We start from the raw sequence: 22,772 nt of genomic DNA on the forward strand, positions 1-22,772 counted from the left end.
AGCTAGAGTCCTAGACATTGTTTCTTCCGAGCTAACTCCACCTCCCGTTCCTGTAATGCTATTTCTCGTTCTTTATTCATTAATCGTTTTTCTTTTAGCTGCTCCTCCATTAAACCCAATTCAAGCTGTTCTTTTCTTGCCTGAAAATCAACAGAATTTTGCTCAGTAGTCTGACTCAAAATGTTTTGCGAGGCTTGTTGACGTAATGAAACTTGGGAAGACCTAAGATGCAGATAAGTACTTGTCAAATGGTTGGCAAATGATTTAGAATCACTTACCGTGCTCTTCTGGCTGGCCTTGGAGATCTTTGAGGAATAGAGTCCAGGTTACCCAAAGATGAGCCAGCAGAAATAGTAGAGGCTTGGGATCTAGTGTCTATATCCACTATATCTTCAGTTGAGGCACGAAATTGTGAGTAGGACCGCCGACGTTGAACACTTTCTATAAAGTAATTAGTAGTTAGTTAACAATCAGTTCTGACATATTATAACAAGTTTATGGTTTCTCACCTTCACGTTGAATATGCCGGTGATATAGAGACTCAATATTACTTGATTGATATGAGTGACACGCGCCATAATCCTCGCGTGCATGATATTGTAAAATATCACGCTTATCAAGTTTCCATGAGCTATAATTGGTTAGTAATCAGTTTACAAGCGATTGAGAATCACTTGCCTGGTCAAAGCCTGCAATAGAGACTCATGTTTGCCAAAAGCATAAGATTTATTATGAGTTTGTTCCGCGGCATTAGTATGCTTTCGTAACCTCTCATATATATGCTCTGGAATCAAACTGCAATGCTTGTTCAATCCTGAAGCAATAATAATATCTTTTTTATGTCTTGCCCAGTCCTGAACCTTCTGATTTTCATGTGCTGATTTGAGATAAGTATTTGTTAAGCATTTTGGAATTGATTGTGAACCACTTACCAATCAGTAGATTGCATAGTTGCATATAATCCTCTTGTGAATGGCAGTCCAACAAGCTTGCCATGCGACTATAAACGCCAATGCCTCTATCTCTTGCTCCAACTGCCTGAGTAATTCCACGCATGAAACGTACTCGAGAGAATATGACAATATTGCGTAATTGCCAATCTCGATCCCGGTGCTCCGTGTCAATCTCAGTTAGATAGAGAGCAAGGCCTAAGTGTTTGTCAATCACTTGAAGATCAATTATCAAACACTTGTTATAATACCGTCTGTTTGTTTTCGGTCCATATCTAATCCAACTCCTTCAATTCCCACTCCATGTAAATGAAACCATGCTATTGGAAGACCAATGAGTGTTTCAATAACATCAAATACCCGCTTGAATAGAAGATAGTACCCATTCTTACTATCATGCTCCGTAAACACACGCACAAGCGTAATAACTTAATAAATCAGTTAGCAAATGCTTGACGACCACTTTGAAATCAGTTATAAAACACTTACCTTTTGCATGTTGAGCCAGAAAAGTTGCAAACACCACTTCATTTAGGTTAGAGCCTTTTAGGCGCTTATAAGATATATCCACCTCGAAGAAATTAAGCTCTGAGAGTAATCTTGCCTGATCTTTCAATATGCAGATGATCATTAGACCTTCAGGATCTTGATACATCTTTTGAATATATTCCTAGAAATGAATTAACAATCAGTCTGCAAGCACTTCACAATTGATTGAGTAATTCTAACCTTAATTGCTGGATTACGGCTTTGCTCCAGCAAAACACTATTATATCCCTGTCCCTCTGGATAGCAAAGTAATCGTTGTTTGCGGATAATTGTGGATATTCGATCCATATTTGTCAAGCTTGCATGTATGTTTGACAAGGAGGATGTATTGTATTCAAGACAAAGTTCTTCAAGAGCCGGTGACTTCAAAAAGGAGGCTAAATTACTTGGTAAGCAATTCCAAAGTGATTGGCAAGCGATTGACGAATACTTACTTAATGTTAGATTTGGTGATATCATGTTTGAAACCAGCTGTGTTATGCGTTTCATAACAACTCTAGGTGGCTTGCTAGGAGGAGGTGGTGGATGTGTATGTTTGCCATGTGAAACGAAGAGCAGCCAAGGACAGGATTCAATATTGTTTGGCAGGAAGGCATGAAAGATAACTGAACACTTGAGAGAAATCAAGCGACCAGAACCACGTGGGTGATCAAATCCTAAGTGATTTCCAAACAATTAGCAAGTGATGGTAAATCAGTTAGTAAATACTTCATACCACAATCTCTTTTTCGTGTAGAATTTGGTTCAATAACGTTACAAGCCTCAAAATCATTAACCACATTCTCACTGAATAGTTCTTCTAGGAAGACCATATCAAGCTGTGTACGACCATTTATTGCACGGAAAAAATGATCATGTGGATATGTGACATTTGCATTAATGCATGTAATATAAGGGCTACAATGCCCGGCCGGGTTCTAGAAATACTGTAAGTATGACAATCGGTTGACAATTGATTCATTCACTCACTGGGTTGTCAAATCGTTTAAACACAGGTTTACAAGACTCTTGTGATTGCTTGCATGCCAATCCTTGTCGGAAAAGGAAGGAAATACTCCGGATATAACTAGTCAGTGTGTTAATTGTTTGTTAACTGGTTGGCAAATGATTAACAAGTGATTGGTTACCTGTATGCATTTCGTTTTGTTTGATCATCTTTGACAAGACTTATAATCTTCTGAGATTCTTTGAAAGCCCTCCATAAATCATTCGTCATCTCTGTATGATGCATTGTTTTTAAATTAGTATGCAGATGCTCACATACTTTAACTCCTGTACAGTGAAATTTGAATTTTTTCACATGTGTTTGAAGATAGGAGCAAAATATGTTTTTCGGGGAATGATTTCGTTCTTTGGAGTACTGAATCTATATCCAAATGATTATCAATCAGTTGCCAAGTGATTCATAAGCACTGAATATAACTAACTGTGTGTATCATATCCTCTGCTTCCTCCCTACTACAACCGGCAATATTAACAACGTATGTGTATCCATGTTCATTGGTTTTCGGATATTCATCAAGGTCCAAGGCAAAATCAAGCACTTGAGTTGTAATCGGACGGGATTTAGCATCAGTCAATTGGGTAAACAATGGCTTAACGCTTGTTAATCAATTGATAAACAGTTATCAGGCATTTTGACTCATACCCTGTCAATGCTGCCATCTCTATTTATATTCTGGGCGTCAGATGAAGGGATATCAGCCACAAAAGGTTGGTCATTAGATGTCGGATCTATAAATGAAGCAGACATTGCTAATCAATTGCTAAGCAATTGACAATCAATTCCCAATCAATTAATGTATGTGAAGAAACTGTAAATAATTTGAAAATTCAAACTATGGTATTTATAGTACTGCAGGTTGGACCTCTCTAGTCAGCATCACATGACATATTTGAGGTCCGCAAACTTTATTTACAAGGTCCACTGATCTGTGCGCTCTGGATCTGCAGAGTATTTCAGTTGGTCACCCCATGATGGAGGACTAACTAACTAGGATGCTTGTGATTGGATGCTAACTAGGTGCGATTGATGTATGCTTGCCATTTGCTAAGCTAGTTACCTAAAGGGGGATTTCATCTAATCTATATGGGTCACGTGAGTAAGGCTGGTAAGGTTGTTTTGGTTTTAGTCATACTCCATCCTAGCCGCCTATTGGGCAGCTTATGCGGGATAAAGGTGGCTAACATCGCCGTCTTTCACGTGAGGAAGGCACCAGCCATATTGGAATTTTGTAGGCCCGAAAAACCGTGGAACCTGTTGTCCTTAGCACTGTTCCGCAGGCGCAAGGGGAAGAAGCTAGGTAAGACTTTCGGCAGTAAATCCTTGGACAGTAGCCGAAAAAGAAAATCCTCTCCCTTCTTTGACTTCAGTGAATTGAGGGTCACTCTCCAAGTTGCATCTTTTGGAGGCTGGAAATTTTGGTCTTCTGTGACCTCACTTGTCTCTGGGCTGGCCGGCTCGCAGGTGGGAATTCTGTATCCAAAGGAGATGCTCTTCAAAGAGCACAACATCCAGCAAGCCATGCATGAATACCTCCCAAAGGACTTTCAAACATATCATGAAGAGTCACAGAAGGACACTAGGCTAGTGGTGAACAGACCCAGGTCCGTGATCATGCAGGGTTTCCACGAGCAAGAAGGGCAAATCATTCCACGCATTAAAGCTGAGGATTATCCAGCCAAACATGACCACGAAGATTCTCTCCACCAGATGCAAGACCTGAATCCTGATTGCAGAATAATATTTTTCTAAGAGTCTGCATGGCTGAGGGGCCCCATTCTGTGAGACAAACCTTTGAGTACCCAGGTGGACTAAACTGATACAATCCCTGACAAGTGATCATCCTTCACGGAAGTGATGTACCTTACTAGTGACCCAGTGCTAAGTGAGAAACAATCATGGATCATGCAGAGGCCAGCATGTATGTGGTGTCTGATAAATTAGCACTGAATTGGATCCTCCAGGAATCTTTTCGCACCAACATGATACAACCTCAACCAGCAACACTCAACTTAACCCTTCCCTCTCCAGCCTCCCGAAACCCGAAATATCCGGATGCAAAATATATTTACTTTGCTTGGCGTGGTCCAATTGCACATGAGCTCCGCGATATTGAGTCACTGAATGCCTTTTAAAACCTTGGATATCAGCGGATCTTTGACAATATTGATAAGTTTTCCCCCTTGGCAAGCTCAAAGTGATGCAGCCATGCAACCATACTGCCAGGGGCTGAGATTTTTGCAAGCTGCTACCATCAAACTACCCGGCATGAAATGAATGTCTCCCGCTCATTTCCGCGGGGGGTCCTCCACTCTGTGGGATGGTTTTGAAGTCAGATGGAATATAAGTTTCCAATGACCTGCTCCTCAGAAAGCCATTCTTGTTTGTTTCAGCAGGCCATACTCTTTTGCATCCCATTCTCCAACGCTCAGATTGTTCTTGGAATAATTGTCTGTTCTCATTGCTCCTGCATTGAAATGCGTCTTTCATCTTCTTTGATTGCCCTGGTGGCATTGGCCGGCCAAGCACTTGCTTTGCCTTTCAATGAGTTGGCTGAGCGTGATACTGGACTTGATGTCAAGCTCATCCCCATTGGAAACACCCGTGTGAAGGCAATCATCACCAACAATGCTGACCATGAGATGTCCTTTGTGAAGTATAATACCTTATTTGACTCCTCGCCAGTGCGCAAGGTCCAGATCTCTAAGGATGGTATATATTTCTATACTGCATTATATTTTTCAAGACATCAGTCCAGTGCTTACTGACTTTTAGGCTCTATCATTCCTTTCAAGGGCATCCACCTCTACTATGACATTGACAACCTTCCCAAGGAGGCTTACAAGACTTTGGCTCCGGGTGCCAGTGCTGAAGCTGAATTTGACATTGCTGAGACATCTGACCTCTCCGCCGGTGGCTCTTTTAAGATCTCTGCTGAAGGCAGCATTCCTGTCATTGATGGCCAGGGCACTAAGCCCACCAGCTCGATTCGTTTTAAGGCCAATACCTTGACCATGGATATTGATGGTGAAATGGCTTCCAGAGTCGCTAGCGCCATCCCAGAGCTTAACAAGCGCACCCGTGTTGACAACCAGACCTGTACTGGTCAATACGCCCAACTCCTGCAAGGCGGTCTTCGCACCTGTGCCACCTATGCCCAGCGTGCTGCCCAGGCAGCTTCCGGGGGGAATGCTCAGAAGTTCCAGGAATACTTCAAGACCACCAATCAACAGACGCGCCAGAATGTTGCCCGCCGCTTCCAGGCCATTGCCCAGGAATGTAGCTCTGCCAACCAGGGCCGCACGATCTATTTCTGCCAGGATGTCTACGGCTACTGCCAGGGTGCCATTGCTTACACTGTCCCAGACCGCAGCCATGTTGTCAACTGCCCAGCCTACTGGAGTCTGCCTCCTGTTCTCAACCGCGGTCTTGGCCCTGACCATGGCTATGTTATTGTTCACGAGTTCACTCATGCTCCTAGTGTTTTCAGCCCTGGCACTGTCGACCATGCTTACGGATATGAGCAATGCAGGAGACTTAATGCCCAGCAGTCTCTTAACAATGCTGACAGCTACTCTCTCTTTGCTGCTGGTCAGTATTCATCACCCTGTTTGCCATAGTTTATAGGACCTGTTGATGCTAACTCATTGTAGATGTCTCCCGCAACTAAGGCATATCTTCTTCCTGCTGGCCAGTGATGGAATAAAGCAACTAGACTGTGCAGCCCCTTCATTCTTTCTACTACAGAAGATTTTGTACATACTCTCTGATTCAGTATTCAATATATATTGCTGATTTCTCCTCATGTTTCTGGGTTAGGTTTAAGTATGGAGATTAACATATGATCTTTTTTGATATAGACTCTCAGTCCTTCAGAGGGCATTGTTAGCTTTAATGGGAAGAAAGAGCATGTAGATAAAGACAATAAATCAACCTTCAATAGTTGGTAGTGAAATCAAGTATATGGTAGATAATCTTTCACAGAACTACTGGGGTTTTCTACCACTTTTTATTGGTTATTATGATGACTGTACCCCATAGAGTACAGGAATATTATGATCAGAGGCCATTTCTATTTCTATCTGGCTTGATTTTTTGTATATGAGTGTGCTTATGAGGTTCAATTACTGTACAGAGTACTCTTTACTTTGTAGGGTACAATATAACACAACATGTAAGCATCTCACCAAAAAGGTTCAGGATTCTTACCTGATAGAAGTACATATCTTTCATAGCCCTCATAACTTAAATTTCTTTAAATCTTTCTCTTTTCTTCACAGGGCTTAAGAGCAAAATACAGAAGAGAATCTCTCAGTGTGGATACGGCTTTGCGCGCAAGCTCGGAGCACGTGCGCACATTGTCCCGAAGAATGCGCCCCATGCCCGAGGCCCCTTCGCAATGTCTGGTGATTGCTGCGCGCAATGTCCGTGGCCGCGGAGTGATGTTATTTACGACAGCAAAGCCCTTGTAACGCGCGACAGGTTATTATGCTGCGAAGCTTCCGTTTGCATTATGGTGCAAGCTTTTGAGAAGAATCAAGTCAGCAAGATGACCAGGTGGAAAACATATTTTTATCTTTTGAAAGAATGGTTACAATCGCGTGTGCTGCAGAAGAAGACGTGGAGATGACAGATTACACGTTGAGCAGGCTTTGTGCAATATGTCTGGTCAGCTGTTGCGCGCACTATACAGACGCTCGCTTTCGACCGGGTCTAGGACCCGTTAGCTCCAACAAGTCCTATATTCTTCCAAATGTGATTAGAACCTACCGAGCTCTTTTCTATACCAGCTCTCTAAGATTTCCTGCGCCTGAGCTCTATCTATCTTGTTGACTTGCTGCGAACCGCCCAGCTGCTCTAGCGACGCTAGTCTGGTCGTGGTGAGGACGGACCCATGGTCCGCGCCAGAGAAGTACTGTTGGACATTATATGCAAGCGGGTCTTTGCGGCGTGCGAGCTATGGTCTCGATCAACATTGTCAAACACCACCAGCCACTCAGTGTTGTCCGGTTGCGCAAGCCAGTCCATTGTTTCCCTCACTACCTTGTCAATATTGCCCGTAGAGTTCATGGAGTATGTTCTGCTCGCATCTGAGATTTGGCTCGCAGGAATCCTACGGGCGCATCTTGCAATGCTTAGCTTAAGGCTGACTTTATCGCTTCCGTCGAGCCAAAACACCGAACTGAACTTGCGACGGTGTCGCCGTGTGAACTCGACAGCCAGCTGTGTCTTGCCTATGCCGCCGAGTCCATGGAGTACAAAGATCTTCTGTCGCATGTTCTGCCTCTGCGGCAGAAGTACTCGTTCGAGCTCTGCCATCTCGCCGGGTCTCTCCACAAATGTTTTCACTAGGTGAACGCCTTCAAAGCTAAAGTTTGTCTGGTATTCTCCAATGCCTACGCAGAGTGACTTAGCTACGTAAAGGTCTTTGGACTCTAGATGACTACTTACATTCTCGGCTCGCTAGGTTGCCCGCACATGCCTGCATCAGCTTAAACACGTCCTTGGTGCAATATACCGCCGTGTAGCTGCTGCAATTTCCTTGCTCTTCATCGACTCTTCAAGCCCGATACTCTCCAACCCACGGACCACGTTGAACCGGAAATACCGGCTGCAGTTATCCAGGTATGCTTTATCTCGGCAGTCTCCCAGGCCGAAAACCCAGTGAAACCGAATGTAGTGCATTTAAGGTTGCTTGGAGCGGGACGGCTCTCCTCGCAGCCTCTTGTGCTTCCAGCTGAAGGATTGGATGAGAGGCATCCAAACAAGTGTGGGGGCTGTGCAGAGGTCAGTGCTTTGGAGAGGGATTGAGCCTGGCTGTGGTTTGTTTGCAGTGAAAACCCAATGCTTAGTTGGCTAAAAGATACACCATTGTTGCTGTGCTAAGAAAAGCAAATCATGCTGCAGGCGCTTGGGCCTCTTGCCTGCCAGCTAGTACGGAGTAGTGTGAAAGGAGAACAATGGGCCTAGGCATCAAGAATCACAAACCTAACAGTTTCAGGGACTCTATGGCTGCATGATGCAGGTCACCCCTCTCACAGTGGTACATATTTCCAGCAATGTGGCCATCAACAACTGGCTTGCTGCAACCTGCAATTCAATGGTTACACAACACGAACCCAAAATCCAAGACGTTTGCTGGCTATTGGTATGCTTATACTCTGGAGCTTGCTGTAATATTGCAAGATCTGAGATATTTTACTACAATGTTGGAGATGCCAGCAAATGAATCTCAACTAAAATTTATGGAATGACTGGTTCTGATCTGTCTGATTTTGTCAAGTCCTACCACAAATAGGATATTTCCATTACGGAGTACGGAGTACTCTGATCAGCTCATTGTGTAACCTGTTAGCCTGATGGCCAACAAAGGCAGAATTCTGGGGGTTATATTTATCCCTGCATAACATCACATCTCGAGGTGACTCCGCGTTGTTCTCCGTGTGCTGTTTTCCCTATATTAAGAGCATGGAGCACAAGTTTTATTCTCGCTTCCCAGGCTTCCAGCCCAATCCATCCGCATCTGCAATAGATGAATTTGCTCGTCTGGCGCGTCATATGAACTGGAACCTCCGCTCTAAGGTCTACCGTACAGAGTGGGCAAGATTTAGTGCTTTGGAATTCGCTAAGCACTACGGCGTTGAAACCTCAAGCCTCGAAAAATGGCAATCGCTATGCCGTGAGCTGGACATTTCCAAGCCTACTGAAAGCATCACCAAATGCAAAAAGGTTCGTATCTGCCGCTATCTCAAGAATTGAAATCTAACCAGTCAAAAGGCACTTGCCAGCGTGCACGTCAATATTTTTGATCTAATCGACTCTCGCCGGACTGGTGCCCCAATCCCCAAATTTACAAATGTTCGAGCGCTTAGACGGTACACAAAACAAAGTGGGAAAATATTTCCCAGAGAGGCCGCTAAACAGGATGGCTTCCTCAGTGCATTACTGCGGGAAATATTCTGAACCAGTGTCGGGAAGTGTTCGGTGATCTGGGGCATCACATTGATGTACTTAAGTAATAACGCTTTTGGTCGGAGTCTGGTTCATATGACGCGCCACACGACCATATTCGTATATTTCAGAAAATGAATTGGGTTGAAAGCCTTGAAAAACCGTGTCCTTTGCTCTAGCTCTTAGTTTTCCGAAGGCTTTGTGTGATGGTTTTTACATTTTCAAAGTGTTTCCATCCACTTCTACATCCAAGCACTAATACCTCAGATAAGTCCAGCGGTTTGGGATACATGGCACTTCAGTTGGGATGGAGATTGATGTATGTATAATTGACCCAACTTCCTTTTCCTTATTTAGGTGTTAATACTGGACCAGGGGTAAGTGTAGCCACGATCGCAGGTTTTATCTTCATGAATGGGACCTACGCGCCAGATCTTCTTAAACAGAAGCCGAATCCGTTGCGAGAAGCACCAAGACGCGATCTGAAGACTAAGTTCGGCAATGGTGTTCAACAGTGGAGGGATTCATTAGAAGCTCCATCAGGGGCCGACAATGATATTGATACGATCGCCCATCGTGGTCATTCTCTCTTTTCCACCTATCTATTGTCTACAACTGTTGATACCTGTTTTTGACAACTTACACGGAGAAACATTTATGGCTTCAACTCAGGCAAAGCTGGACTTGCTTACCTGGGGCTCGGGGTCGGGTTCTCTACTGGTCAGCTCTCTGTGACTTCTTTCTCAGACTGGTACGCAAAAAGGCAGCAGGGTCTCTGTGGATCAACTCGAATTGAAGATCGACTGCCTCTGTTACTACTAGGACCATTTCTGGCTCCGGTCGGCCTCTTCTGGTAAGGTTGGTCGGCTAATGCTAATATGATACCCATCGGATCGTTCCCATTGTCGAGACATGAGTTTTGGGGGCGGGGACGGAGTAAATTTTCTTTTCACTTCATATGTATTTAGTTGATGCCTTCACCATCCATGCTGCCAGTGCAGTGGCAGCCAATACTGTCATTCAGTTGTTGTTTGGAGCGGTCATTCCCCTGGCCGGCAATGCACTGTACGCGCGGTTTGGGTTAGGCAATGACGGGTTACTCCTAGCCAATGGTCAAGGTACTGCGGCTTCCTGGTAAGATGTGGTCAACTGATAACAGAATGACCTTATGAGCCATAGAATGGTATATAGTGGACGATTGTGCGGACACAGGGGGAACAGCGCGGCCGGATAGTTGTTTCACCCAAACTCCCTCCGAATTGCTGTAACTAGATGCCAACACATATTTCATTCAAAGTTTCTTAGCAACTTTCTACACCTCGGAAATCAACGGAGGATGGACTAGTCAGCGGTGAGGAAAAACCGATCTGCTAAGGAGTAGCAAAATGCAACAGGGGCGTTTCTGCACTGTTACCTCACTCCGTCACAATGACCTTTCCAAGAGACCAAGCCTAGCAGTTGCAAGAGCCGGGGATATGGTTAAGAAAGACTTTCAATGGTATCGAACCGGCGAGCAAGGCAGTGCTTTTAACTGATCAAACGCGTTTACATACCAATGTAGCACTGCACCGGCTGCGAGTGTTTCAATCCCAAGAGTGATATAATACATCCAGGTCAATCTCGGATCCACCGTCAACAGCGAGAACGCCACTGCGATTATGGCTCCCACAGACACGGTCGATAGATATACGGCCATGATCAGCGATTTCTTCAACTTGGATGCCTTCATATATGCGTACTCAATGCCTGCTATTGATGCGAGGATCTCCGGAAGCACGAGTAAGGGATTCGCGGGAGCTTGAAGGAATACGGATACTTGATTGGGCACCTTTCCGCACATACATCTCAGCGCTCGTGGATGGACGTAGCTATTGGTCTTTGCTTGCCCAGATAGTCATAGACCCAATACAAAAACCCGTACCTGGGAGAGCAAACACAGGGGAAAAGCCGTTCTTCTGCTCAATTACCATTGAAGCCAGGACAGCGTATAAGAGGAACATTGTGAATATCCTTTCTACAATATTAGCACTCAACCCCCCCCAAAAAAAAAAAAAAAAAAAAAAAAAAAAAAAAAGGAAGAAAAGAAAAGAAAAAAGAAAGAAAACGAAAAATGGCAAAGTGGTAATTGTAAGAAACAAACCTTTGAACTGTCAGGCCTCTATCAATGGCCAATGCCCTGAGCAACAGGGACGACAAAAACAGAGCCGACAATCAAACAGTAAATTGCAGACGAGTAACTATATCATGGTTTTCACTCATCCAATGTACTGGCCTGCAAACACATTACGCTCTAGCCTTGACTTAATGGAAAATGATGGGTGCTGAATAGAGAACTTTTCAATATCAGTAAAACTTTTTCAACAGAGCAGTTTGGATTTGCTGAAAGACCCTTGTATCTTCAATGTCAAGCTCAGCTGCGGTGCCTTCTGTTCTTTCTCCCCCCTCATAGCAGCTACAGCTGACCTAAACTGAGCCAGCACTCTGTCTCCGGCCAATCTCGTTACCCATTGCAGCGCAATCGTAGAGATGGACTGGGATCACCTTGCTGAAGGGAACTCATAGGCACTCTCTCAGCCAGACTCCATAAGTTGGATTTTTGATAGGGCTGACCGGCGGAAGAGGAGATAAGTGCGCTGTCACCTCGGGAAATATCACCCCTAACACCCCAGGGAACTGTGACCTTTGCAGTAGATTGTGTCCAAAAATCCTGTGATATGTTTGTTCATCACACAATGGTCTATTACATGAATTGCTGGAATTACTATATCTTGTTCTGAGGCTGAAGGGCTGCACCTGGGGAGATTTCTGATAGAGTGTCTCAAGATATACCCGTCAGGACCACTTAATCACCTTGAACAAGCTGCAAGAGAGAGAGCAATTGGGTTACTTAGTCATTTGATGTGCACACTCCATGTATACCTGTGAAAGCATAATCTGTCACAGTAATTCATGCCAACAGCAGCAAAGCCACCAGCATGTACCCCATCATCAACACCATGATGAGACGCATAGACAATTAAAAGTAAGAATGGGCCGCAAGTAAAGTTCCTCAGGCCACTGGTACAGCCTTCCTCTCTTAACAAAAGCAAGTTCATTTGTCTATAAAGGCCATGGTCTCTAGGAGCAAGCATTGGGTGGCTGGGGTAGCAGTAGGCAGAATCTGTGTGGATATCCCATACCCAGCATTCAGCATGACTATGCGCCTTTATCTCCAAAAAGATCTTTTTCAAGCAATCCCCGGCAGATGGGGTGGTAGAAGTTCTTGTGCTTTTCAAATGTATCAACAGCAATATCCCTGTTAAATTTCTCCAGCGTCCGGTACCTAAATTCAGTCAGCACAAATGGAAGATATAGACATAACAAATATCAGCAACTAAGCACTGATTCTTAGTGTCACTTACAGAGGGCGGACAAATTTCATTCTCCCAATCTCTCCGAGCAGCTTGATTGTCGGTTCGACAATGGAATCATCCCCAGCCTTCAAGCCCACTTGCAGGTACAGGTACGACACTTCAATATTCTGGCTTTGGGCAAAATTGTAAACTTGTCCCATGAACCTTGACTGTTCGGGAGTAAGTGGGTTATCAAAGAGAAGAACTTGCTCAAGGAACACAACAATTTGATTTGCCACTAAACCGTCCATGTCGGATGCTTTTGGCGAGAAGGACGATTGGGAAATGTATTTCCATTTGTTTGCTAACTCGTAGACAACGTCCACCAAGGATGTGTCAAAACTGGGTTTTGGAGGAAGGCCAGGTTTGTAGAACCAGCTATCCCAGTCAAGCTTGTTAAGAAGTACATGAGACTCCTCATCAGATGCGAAAAAATCAAGTATGCACGCCTTGAACTCATATGAGTCCAAGGACTTGCCCCTAAACCGGGTAAAGTACTAATTTGACTATCGTCAGTCTCGGCTAATGATGCAGGGGCTGCTGTTCGCATACGTGAGGGATGAACTTATCAAACTTATCCTTGCCAATCAAGTTTTCAAGGTGGAATATGAAAGTAAATCCCTTTTCATATGGCACTGATGAGAAAGCATCGTCGGGGTCTTTCCCCTTCAAATCGACAACGAGCTTGGTAAACTCGTGGGTGTCGCCATGCCGCTCGACTGAATCAACGAGGTGCTTCCAACCAATGATTGCAGAAAAATGCCGATATGGTTCGCCGTGACTGCAAGAGGGCTTGTTATCAGCAAGCTCTTGCGAAGAAATAAAAGGCTTGTCGACTCACATTGCTGCTTGAATCTACGAACCGTGTCAGCAGAAATCTATGTATGTCCGTACCATATAAAAACACAGTGGAGACATACCCGCCGTTCCAGGTAGGTGGTCCAGCCTTCATTAAGCCAGAAATGCTCCCACGAGCAGTTTGTCACCAGATTGCCACTCCAGCTGTGAGAAATCTCATGCGCAATGACGTCGACATTTTGCCGATCCTAATGATAGTGTAAAGAGAAGGTCAATCTCGACGCAAGATTTGATAAACCCAAGGCCAATCTAGATATTTATGTCTCACCTTCGAGATAATACTTGGAGTAGCGAAGGTATAGACAGGGTTCTCCATCCCTCCATACGGGAAACTCGGAGGTAGGATAAGGACGTTATACTCTCCCCATACATATGGGAAGGTAATATCCTAGAGCTTTTCAGCGTCATTCCCATACCGTTAGGGAATCTCAATTCCATTGTTCATACACCTATGGTCTGCAGAAACCTCTCGGTATCGCCCTCAAGCTCCCATTTACATTCGTCAAGCCTGTCTGGGCTCACGGCAACATGGCTCCTCGGGCCAATCTGAGCTTGCGCGATGTCACTAAACTCGACGTAAGCACAAAGTTCAAACAATGTCAGGTTCCGGAAGACGCCAAGGGAACATACCCGCTGGCGATGGCAAAGAGGTATGACGGGATTGGAACCTTCTGCTCGAAACGATAATAAATGCTACCCGATGACTGCGGAGGGGACGCGTCTTGTTTGAGGGGCACGCCGCTCGCAATAACAGGAAGTGGTGAAGAGAGATTGAAGTCGAAGGTGGCCTTGACGTCGGGGGTGTCCTGGCATGGAAAGATGGCGCGAGCATGGATTGCCTGGCACTGCGAGACTGTAGGACCGATATGAGTTCAGAAAGCAGTAAACTCATCGAGCAGATGCGTTGAAGGAGGGCTTACACATATACGGGTGCTTTCCATTGGAGGTTTGCTCCGGATTCAACCACTGCAGAGCCGTGCATTTCTCGGTCGTGTTGACTGATATCTGTTGATGTCGTGCCTGTCAGAGCGCGGGAGCTTCCACCAAAAGGCGACAGCATATATCAATGTCTTTCCACATACATCGACCTCAATTAACTCGTCAAGGGGAATTGCCTGCTCTAAGCTGATCTTCAGCGGGCTGCCGTAGGGTTCAAAACGCGGCAAGAGCTGCCACTTTGCCGCCTCCCCGTTGACCTTGACACTCTTGACTTCCAGGTAGCTGGAATCAAAAATGACTTCCTTTGATTCGGCATTGGTCAAGGACTTTAAGCGATGGATCACATTGCCAACGAGCCTCTTCTGGTCAAAGCGGATCTCGAAGTTGACACTGGTATGGACAGTGCGGAACTTGTTATAGTTGGAGAGGGTATTTGGGTCACGGAGTGGATTCGCAGGAGTCGCCATCTTCATCCATTCAACGCTTTTATTTCGTTTTCTCTTTCTCTTTCTCTCTCCATCCGTCGACTCTATTCCGGCGTGCGGGGCAGCGATGTCGACGTTGCAGTGCGGGTTGGATAACAGCGGATTAGCTAATAAGTATCTAGTTAGTTAACTAACTAGTGAACCTGATCACCCCTCATCCCTGTGGCTGGCCTCGAGACAGTTAACTGATTAATTCGTCTGGGTGCTTCATTGCCGGCTGGTCTCGGAAGATGCTGTCGCATTCAAACTGTTTGATGGTGGAACTGGGCAGAATGAAATTCTATGTAGAACGGTTAATTTGCGCGAATCATTGGCGAATAGCGTACTTATAGCTTGCAGGCCGCTTGCGTAAAAATTCAATGAGATTCATGGTACGGGGTATACAGCATGTAATTGACCCCTTGTTTTCTTGAGCGTCAAATGTCCTGTTAGTACAGAGAAGGTAGGGTAACTAATGGATAACTATGGAATTCATGAGCCACTTGATAGCTTCTCCATCGTCAATCACCCACAATCAAAGAAATCAAATGTTGGCGCGACGCGCATAATGACACTAGTTAGTTAACTACCGAAGCTACCGGGTCTCAACAGTCTCCGAGGCATGAGCAACATTGAAAACATGTTCTACCCCCAACCTCTGTTAGAGACATAACCAGAATGTCTCTTGCCATAGAACTAAAAATGGTAAGTTAGGGAAAAAAGGTAGCTAACTAACTACTCTGTAGCCTATACTGTTGTGTTGATTCACTACATACCTTAGGAGGACTATGACATCTTTGACTAACCAAGGACGAAATCCTGTCTCGCGCCTGTCCTGCGCCGTTTCTGCGCCCTCCACAGGAATTGTCACCTACTATTTCAGTCATCAGCATATCTCCCAGGTACGGCTGTAGCCAACGCCAGCCAAAGTCTCCCAAAATAGGTGACCGACCTCTATCTTACACTTCCAGCCTGGCGATGAACTGGTGCGGATCCGTGGCCAGCGAGAAAGCCCTGAAGTATGAAAACGCTGTCAAATTGTGTCTTGAGAGAACAGTAGCTGAGAAAGGGTAGTGAAGGCAGCAACTCATCCAGGAAGGCCTCGAACATCTGACACCTTTATACAATTGGCTACTGTGACTAGTACCGGTCTCCTAGTCCGATTCCGGCTGCGGCTGTATATACCAGGTACTTGCGTAGCGACTGTAGTCCTATGCATGATCCGAATTTTGAATATCTCACAGCAAATCCCAAAGCCATACAAGTTTATAATCGTAAAAGTATGTCCATCAGGCAGTGGGAGCACTTTGTGAAAAACGCTTATATCTGCCGATGTGCCTCAGCTGTTCGGTGTACCGAGCTACATATGTTCTCGATGGACAGCTGGATCCTCTGGTTTGTTATTTGTGTTAACACCCGGTCAAATTCTTTTTGGCACGGCCCCAGCATGTTCGCAGTAACCAAACACATAGGTAGCCGATTATGGGCTCTTTTTGATGAATCACCGGGGGCGGAAAGGGGGGGGGGAAAGGTTAAACTGATCAACCGCGGACCCATGAAAGGAACAAAAATCGGATCTAGAATCAGCTGATGATGCATTTGTGGCTAGAGCCCTAGAACAGACACTAGAAACATCCCTATTACCACTGATCGCTGACAATAAAGCCTGCCAGGAACCGCCCGGTCGCGGTGGACGACAACACCAGTGCCGGGATGGCGTCCACGTAAATGTTCATTCTTCCGGCGAGATGCGCTCCAACACAACAGACATGTATGTTTGAACCCATCATTAAGACCTGACCGTCTTTACCCTTATCAAAATGATATTCAATATCTTTTCAAACGCCATAATCCCAACACCTCAGGTCATACGGGTCGCCTTAGATCGCCTTCTTCTTCGCGCCGCCCTTAGAGACATCGGCGATTTTGAGAGCTATGGGGAAGGTATGTTAGCAGACCAAGGTCCGACGGGATAGCTTGAGGCGAAAACGCCAAATTGATTGCAAAATCCCGTCAGGGGGGTTTCCATTCGCGTTTTTGGACAATTCAGGGAGGGAGCGGTGACCAAAATTCGGAGTCACGTACCAGGAGGCAAGCTCTGCTTCAGCTTATCTGCCTTATCGGAGTCCCTCAGGACGAGGGTGTAGAGGAAACGCTTGCATCGAACCTTGAACTTGATCTGGTTGGTCTTGCGGTTGCGCTTGATGCGGGCAGCTAGAGACACACGGTTGCAACGGTTAGACTTTCAATTGTAAAGAGCAGTGGTTTCGCGATGGATCGACCGCGGGTCCGGACGATTCAGCTGCGTTGGGCACCGGGCGATTCACTCACAGGAGGCATCCTTGCGTCTGCAGATCTCGATGAACTGCTTGATATCGGAAACTTCGGACGGCATGGTGGGCGATTGACGACGAACGACAGCAGACCGGCGATTGCTTTCTGTCTGTGGAGGGGATGAAGACTCGCTGGCCGCTTTCGCCGGCCCTGCCGTTGTGGGCGAATTAGGGCTTGGCGGAAAAGCCCTAACTACCAAGTTAAAATCGGTTGATTAGTTATATAAGCAAACCCGCTATGCCTGTTCGGTTGCTAGTTTTAGATTTGGGCCAGCTGGTGTCGCTTTTCGTCATAGCAATTCTCTCTCCCCAGGAACTATCAAAACGTGTCAAGGCTGCCGCTTTTTTCTCACACTCAAAAATTCCTTGACCGTTTAGTCCTCTGTACGCCCGTGTCTATTCCTCTATTCTGCATACAATGCCTACAAAGCTCGATAGAGTGTTGCATTCAAAGGTACGAAGTAGAAAATATGCCTTCCCCGTCTAGGCACCATCAGGCCCCTGGACTCCTCGAATAACATGCCCTGTTATAGAACCTCCTGCTTGGTGAACCCTGCAAACCTTGATCTCCCAATGCATCTCTGACTCGGTCTCAAGGCTTTGCCGGGATAATAACTGCGGTTGCAGCATGGAGCATCTGGGGAACCGAGATGTTTCCCCCGGAGCCTGACCCGACAGGCAGTAAGTGCGCATGATCCGTTACCAAAAGGAACAGGACGTAACCTGCCTGCTTGCCCATAGACCCAGAATTCTGGACGCCAGAGGAATTGAAGAGATGGCTCCGAGCGGTAATCATGTCCTGCGATCCGAAGTGGAACCAGAGGGGAAATGGTTTTCACAGTTGCTAACATTTTGTCCCATTCACAGCGTGACCTTCTTCCGAGTGACGTACTAACACAGCAGGAGCTGCTTGAGCGAGTTCATGCAAATATGCGTCCGTCATCAATGACGTGATTTGCTCTCAGACTGCGTTTCTCCCCGAGTGGTATGGCTCCATGTCCTTCAGTCAGAACCGTAATCGAGCCGAATTCTCATACTTTCATTTGCATCAAATTTGTGTAATTTATGTTTTCTCTTTGTTGGATAGCCGGTGCCCCCGCGTACGTAAAGCCGCATATTATTGAACCCTCCCATCACATTCCCGTTTCGTCAATCCCGTAGCAAGACCCTACCTGGTCGGAGCTAGAAGCAGAAAGGGGGGAGGTTCCTGATCCGCGGACAGCCATAGAGTGCAGCTTCTATTAGACAACCAGTCGGAAGTTCTGACTCTGGATTAACCAATGTTTCTTCCCTCTCCCTTTGAACCCACCATCAGCCTGGGGATTGGGCACCAGCACGAACGTTTCACTAAACCCTCGGTTCGGCGTGTCAAACGATTCTTTACCCTCTCCAAATCGAACGTAACCGCTCACAAGTACCAAAATTGACATGTTTCTCGCAGCTGCTGCCCCGCCTCTCGGTCGCCCTTGGATGTCAGGCTGCAGCCCTGCGGCCGTAGGATAGCTCGGGTTAAGCACTTGACAATCATAAGATTGAACTTCGTAGTATGTAGATGGCATCTGATTCATAAATATATCTTGAACAGCCGCACCATCGGCAACTGCGTTTCCGTTGAAGAGAATCGACGCGCTAGGTTGGGAATAGAAGCTGGAGATAGTAGGCCGGGCAGACTGGAGGGCAGAGTAGAACGACTGAACGAAGTCAGTTGCAGCTACGAGGAATATTAGTAAATGTGACTCGATAATGCAAAACTCGGCGGTAGGAAGCAAGGAGGAGTGTAAATTACCATCGGTGGACACTTTTGTGAGCGTGTCTTCGCTCACTGCAGCCATATCGGAGGTGTAAGTATGGCAGCGATCCCCCCAAAATGGAAGATTTAGAAAACTTCTCGATGCGAAATGAACTGGTTGATAGCCTATCCCGATATAGAGCAAACAAATAACAGCCCAACTGGACGTTGAGGCAGTTGACACTTGCTGGCCGTAACGAGCTCTCTGGCTGCATGCAAAGTTCTGAAGCTTTGACCACAAAAAGACAAAAGAGAGTTTTGGGCTTTTTGTCACCCGCTGAGCCCGGCGCAAACAGTTTGGCATCCACACCTCTACTTCGCAACCACACCACCGGATATGTTGGATTTCGGACTCCGCGTACTGCCGCTGATATCAAGGCTCCCCAAATCCCCAAGAAGGCCTTGGCAACGTGCTCCGTGTCGACGTACCATCCCGCTGTTAACAAGGCGCGGCGTAGCGTCCGCCAGCTCCAACCAGCGAAAGCCGTACTATGTTACGACGCCCATCTTCTATGTCAATGCCTGTGAGACGCCCCCCGAAACAACGCATGATTCATAAAATCCATAGATGCTGATTGTATCATGTAGCACCCCACGTCGGACACCTGTATACCCTCGTTTTGGCAGATATCTTGAAGAGATGGCAAGTCCTGCTCGGCAACAACGATGCCCAATTGCTTACAGGGACGGACGAGCATGGGATAAAGGTGCTGATAGCCGAGCTCTACGCTCCGTTTCTTCATTGGTGTTAACGACAAGGCATAGATCCAGCAAGCGGCCGCTTCGCACGGTCTCGAGCCCATTAAACTATGTGATCAGAACTGCCAGACCTTCAAGGTACCACCCCTCCCATGCATGAGATCTCGGTTTAGTGCTGACTTGCATAATAGGACCTGGCTCAAAAAGCCAATGTTCAGCACGACCACTTTATTCGGACCACAGACCCCGAGCATCGCGATGCAGTTCAGTACTTCTGGGTGAGCATAAAAGCTAGGCTCGATCAAAAACAAGTTTGGCTTATCTAGACTAGGAAATGCTTGACCATCGGGGCTATATCTATACAGCAAAACATGAAGGATGGTATTCCGTGAGCGACGAAACGTTTTACCCTTCCAACGCCGTCCATGCAACGCTTGACCCGGCGACCGGTCGCAAAATAATGGTATGAAATCGGGGCATGGATCCAGTAACAAAGGCTAACGGGCCGATAGTCGACAATTGAGACAGGCAAAGAAGTAGAATGGTTCTCCGAGACTAATTATCACTTCCGGCTTTCCGCATTCAAGGATAGACTGCTCGACTTCTACCGTGAGAATCCAACGTTCATCCGCCCGAAGAGATACATGGACAATATTGTGCAGTCGGTATCGTCAGGACTGACCGACCTGTCGATTTCACGACCAGTCCAACGGTTAACATGGGGCATCCGTGTCCCCGGTGACGATACTCAAACGATTTACGTTTGGCTTGACGCGCTCATCAATTATCTCACGTATGCGGGATATCCTTTTACTCCCGGGAAGGAAAACCAAAGTATATGGCCTGCGAACGTACACGTGGTTGGTAAAGACATTCTTAGGTATTTGCTCGTTCAAGTCAAAAGGCGGACGCTTGTCCAGGGGCTGATTTGGATGCTAGGTTTCACTGCGTCTACTGGCCAGCCTTCCTCATGGCTCTAGACCTTCCATTGCCACGCCAAGTTCTGTCCCACGCCCACTGGACGATAGGGCGGGAGAAAATGTCAAAATCTACCGGTAACGTGGTGAATCCGATGTATGCGCTAGCCCGCTTTGGCGTGGATCCGCTGCGATTCTACCTCGCTCACGACGGAGGTCTCTCCGATGATGCCGATTATGAAAATGCGTTTGTCACCGAGCGGTACAAGAAAACGTTACAATGGGGGGTCGGGAATCTGACAAGTCGACTTGTGCGGTCAAAAAAATGGAACGTTCGAAGAAGCATAGAATGGGGCGTGGAAGGCCGATTTCCGCCGCCGTCTGAGGCCGATCGAAAGCATCAGCAGCTATTGGAAGGGATCCGTGACGTTACAAGATCCTGGATGGACGATTTGAACCCACGAAAGGCGGCTGAAAGCGTAGTAGGCATTATTCACGAGGTGAGAAAGGAGCCTAGCCCGAACTAGAGACACGGTGAGACCATATGATCGCTGACAATTATATCAAAAAAGACAAATAAATATTTTCAAGAAGCCAGGCCCTGGTCTATGGCTGAACAGTCTGGAAACACCGAGCCAACTGAACTCAGCCGTGTGATATATAACACCGCAGAATCCTTGCGAATTGCCGGGATTCTCCTACAGCCGTTCATGCCAGAGAAATCGGCACGACTTCTCGATATGCTTGGCGTTGCGGGGGATCCTGAGAAGAGAAGTTTCGAAGCAGCGATCTTTGGCGCGGATGAGCACTACGGCGTGCCGCTGGTGGAGTTGAAGAAGGGCACAGAAGCGACACTCTTCCCCCCTCTTGTGACTGAGAATTGATCAATCCGCGAGCACCAGATATCCGCGTCTTCGAGTCCTCATGGAAATCGCGGCTGAAGTATGACACTTATGACGGCTTTGTGGGAAGTTAGTTTTTGGCGGTGTCCCCCGAAGTCCGGCCACTGTATGAACTCAAATCCAACCTCGCAGATTTTATTTTTAGTGTTCGATCGTTCCCCGGTGCCAGTTCAACTAACCTGAATAATGACCACCCAACGTACTCACGCACACCGACTTCTAAGGTGGCCAAGGACGCGATGTCGGCCGACACATGATCTAGAACGCTGCACCTGAGAGCCCTAACCGCGGTGACTCTCCTGTCTTTTGCGCCTTTTTTTTTTTTTTTTCCCTTTTTGGCTTTTAGTTTTGGCTTTGCGTCCGTCTTCCCTCGAAGCTTGCGGATAGTTCGCCGGTAAACCAAGGCTCGGATTCCGACGGGAAACCGCAGCAACCCCAGGGCGGTGGGCTCGGGAAAGTCCATCGTGCCAAGCAGAACCGCGTACGCTAAACCCGAATCTGCCGGCGTCGCTCGACTGTTGCGCGCCGGTCCATCAGCTTCCACCCAGAAAACTAGACTCCGGCGTCTCCATCTAGACAGAGGATCAATTGCGCCAGCATGGCGTTTCCTCTCCGTTCCTTGATTGTTTTTACTCCATCGAAATCTTAATCCCCCGCGATGTACCGTTTCATTTCCATGTCTCATGCACCCACTCTATTTCCGACAATAGCCAAATCCTCCCTGGTCGTTCTGGGTCCTTCGTCACCCGTCTATAAATTAGCCACTATGCCGGCAATCATGGATGTTTTGATCCTCATATAATCATTCTCGGGACTCTGGACCAATCCTATATCCCCGTGGCATTTATCCAAGTCTCAGGAGATCTACCTGCCCTTGATCGACCAACCCTCGATCCCACCAGGGTACCCTCTGAGAAATCTCTCGTCTTCATATTACTGTATAATTATTAGATAAATAAGAATCTTTCAATCTGCACTTTCCATCCACATCAGCCTCCGAGTCGGGAGATTCATTAACTTCACTTT

At 46.5% G+C, this 22,772-nt stretch overlaps 8 protein-coding genes across 8 annotated transcripts; 3 read left to right on the forward strand and 5 right to left on the reverse strand.

Annotated features, from left to right (window-relative positions):
- Nucleotides 1–2: 2 nt before the first annotated feature.
- D8B26_007962 (uncharacterized protein) lies at nt 3–3,252 on the reverse strand (the record flags this gene model as incomplete). The annotated part of the gene is made up of 14 exons (XM_066125694.1): nt 3–222; nt 279–441; nt 510–631; nt 679–877; nt 933–1,148; nt 1,202–1,378; nt 1,440–1,620; nt 1,680–1,876; nt 1,934–2,155; nt 2,215–2,416; nt 2,469–2,565; nt 2,627–2,717; nt 2,959–3,094; nt 3,148–3,252. 14 exons carry the CDS (start codon nt 3,250–3,252, stop codon nt 3–5), a joined length of 2,328 nt encoding a protein of 775 aa, XP_065981778.1.
- A 1,727-nt stretch (nt 3,253–4,979) lies between these two features.
- Nucleotides 4,980–6,172, forward strand: MEP6 (Neutral protease 2 mep6; the record flags this gene model as incomplete). The annotated part of the gene is made up of 3 exons (XM_003067428.2): nt 4,980–5,214; nt 5,278–6,093; nt 6,156–6,172. The coding sequence occupies 3 exons, from the start codon at nt 4,980–4,982 to the stop codon at nt 6,170–6,172; spliced, it is 1,068 nt and encodes a 355-aa protein (XP_003067474.1).
- Nucleotides 6,173–7,261: 1,089 nt separating this feature from the next.
- On the reverse strand, nt 7,262–8,157 carry D8B26_007964 (uncharacterized protein; the record flags this gene model as incomplete). Its single annotated transcript, XM_066125695.1, has 3 exons — nt 7,954–8,157; nt 7,546–7,898; nt 7,262–7,459 (listed from the first exon to the last, which is right to left on the reverse strand). The coding sequence occupies exons 1-3, from the start codon at nt 7,988–7,990 to the stop codon at nt 7,262–7,264; spliced, it is 588 nt and encodes a 195-aa protein (XP_065981779.1). The 5' UTR covers nt 7,991–8,157.
- A 726-nt stretch (nt 8,158–8,883) lies between these two features.
- Nucleotides 8,884–9,661, forward strand: D8B26_007965 (uncharacterized protein). The gene is made up of 2 exons (XM_066125696.1): nt 8,884–9,231; nt 9,280–9,661. Exons 1-2 carry the CDS (start codon nt 8,971–8,973, stop codon nt 9,463–9,465), a joined length of 447 nt encoding a protein of 148 aa, XP_065981780.1. The 5' UTR covers nt 8,884–8,970; the 3' UTR covers nt 9,466–9,661.
- A 2,987-nt stretch (nt 9,662–12,648) lies between these two features.
- D8B26_007966 (uncharacterized protein) lies at nt 12,649–15,393 on the reverse strand (the record flags this gene model as incomplete). The annotated part of the gene is made up of 10 exons (XM_003067431.2): nt 14,786–15,393; nt 14,624–14,708; nt 14,334–14,556; nt 14,151–14,268; nt 13,972–14,091; nt 13,766–13,891; nt 13,687–13,700; nt 13,398–13,626; nt 12,855–13,342; nt 12,649–12,775 (listed from the first exon to the last, which is right to left on the reverse strand). Exons 1-10 carry the CDS (start codon nt 15,113–15,115, stop codon nt 12,649–12,651), a joined length of 1,860 nt encoding a protein of 619 aa, XP_003067477.2. The 5' UTR covers nt 15,116–15,393.
- Nucleotides 15,394–16,658: 1,265 nt separating this feature from the next.
- RPL38 (60S ribosomal protein eL38) lies at nt 16,659–17,591 on the reverse strand. Its single transcript, XM_003067432.2, has 3 exons — nt 17,438–17,591; nt 17,192–17,320; nt 16,659–17,039 (listed from the first exon to the last, which is right to left on the reverse strand). Exons 1-3 carry the CDS (start codon nt 17,499–17,501, stop codon nt 16,987–16,989), a joined length of 246 nt encoding a protein of 81 aa, XP_003067478.1. The 5' UTR covers nt 17,502–17,591; the 3' UTR covers nt 16,659–16,986.
- Nucleotides 17,592–18,680: 1,089 nt separating this feature from the next.
- On the reverse strand, nt 18,681–19,418 carry D8B26_007969 (uncharacterized protein; the record flags this gene model as incomplete). Its single annotated transcript, XM_003067433.2, has 2 exons — nt 19,226–19,418; nt 18,681–19,150 (listed from the first exon to the last, which is right to left on the reverse strand). The coding sequence occupies exons 1-2, from the start codon at nt 19,269–19,271 to the stop codon at nt 18,681–18,683; spliced, it is 516 nt and encodes a 171-aa protein (XP_003067479.2). The 5' UTR covers nt 19,272–19,418.
- Nucleotides 19,419–19,548: 130 nt separating this feature from the next.
- MSM1 (methionyl-tRNA synthetase) lies at nt 19,549–22,670 on the forward strand. The gene is made up of 8 exons (XM_066125697.1): nt 19,549–19,752; nt 19,817–19,935; nt 19,994–20,065; nt 20,119–20,205; nt 20,259–20,390; nt 20,440–20,807; nt 20,867–21,344; nt 21,417–22,670. The coding sequence occupies exons 1-8, from the start codon at nt 19,566–19,568 to the stop codon at nt 21,726–21,728; spliced, it is 1,755 nt and encodes a 584-aa protein (XP_065981781.1). The 5' UTR covers nt 19,549–19,565; the 3' UTR covers nt 21,729–22,670.
- The last annotated feature ends 102 nt before the right edge of the window (nt 22,671–22,772 follow it).

This window comes from Coccidioides posadasii, chromosome 4, assembly GCF_018416015.2.
Source record: "Coccidioides posadasii str. Silveira chromosome 4, complete sequence".
Classification (NCBI taxonomy): Eukaryota; Fungi; Ascomycota; class Eurotiomycetes; order Onygenales; family Onygenaceae; genus Coccidioides; species Coccidioides posadasii.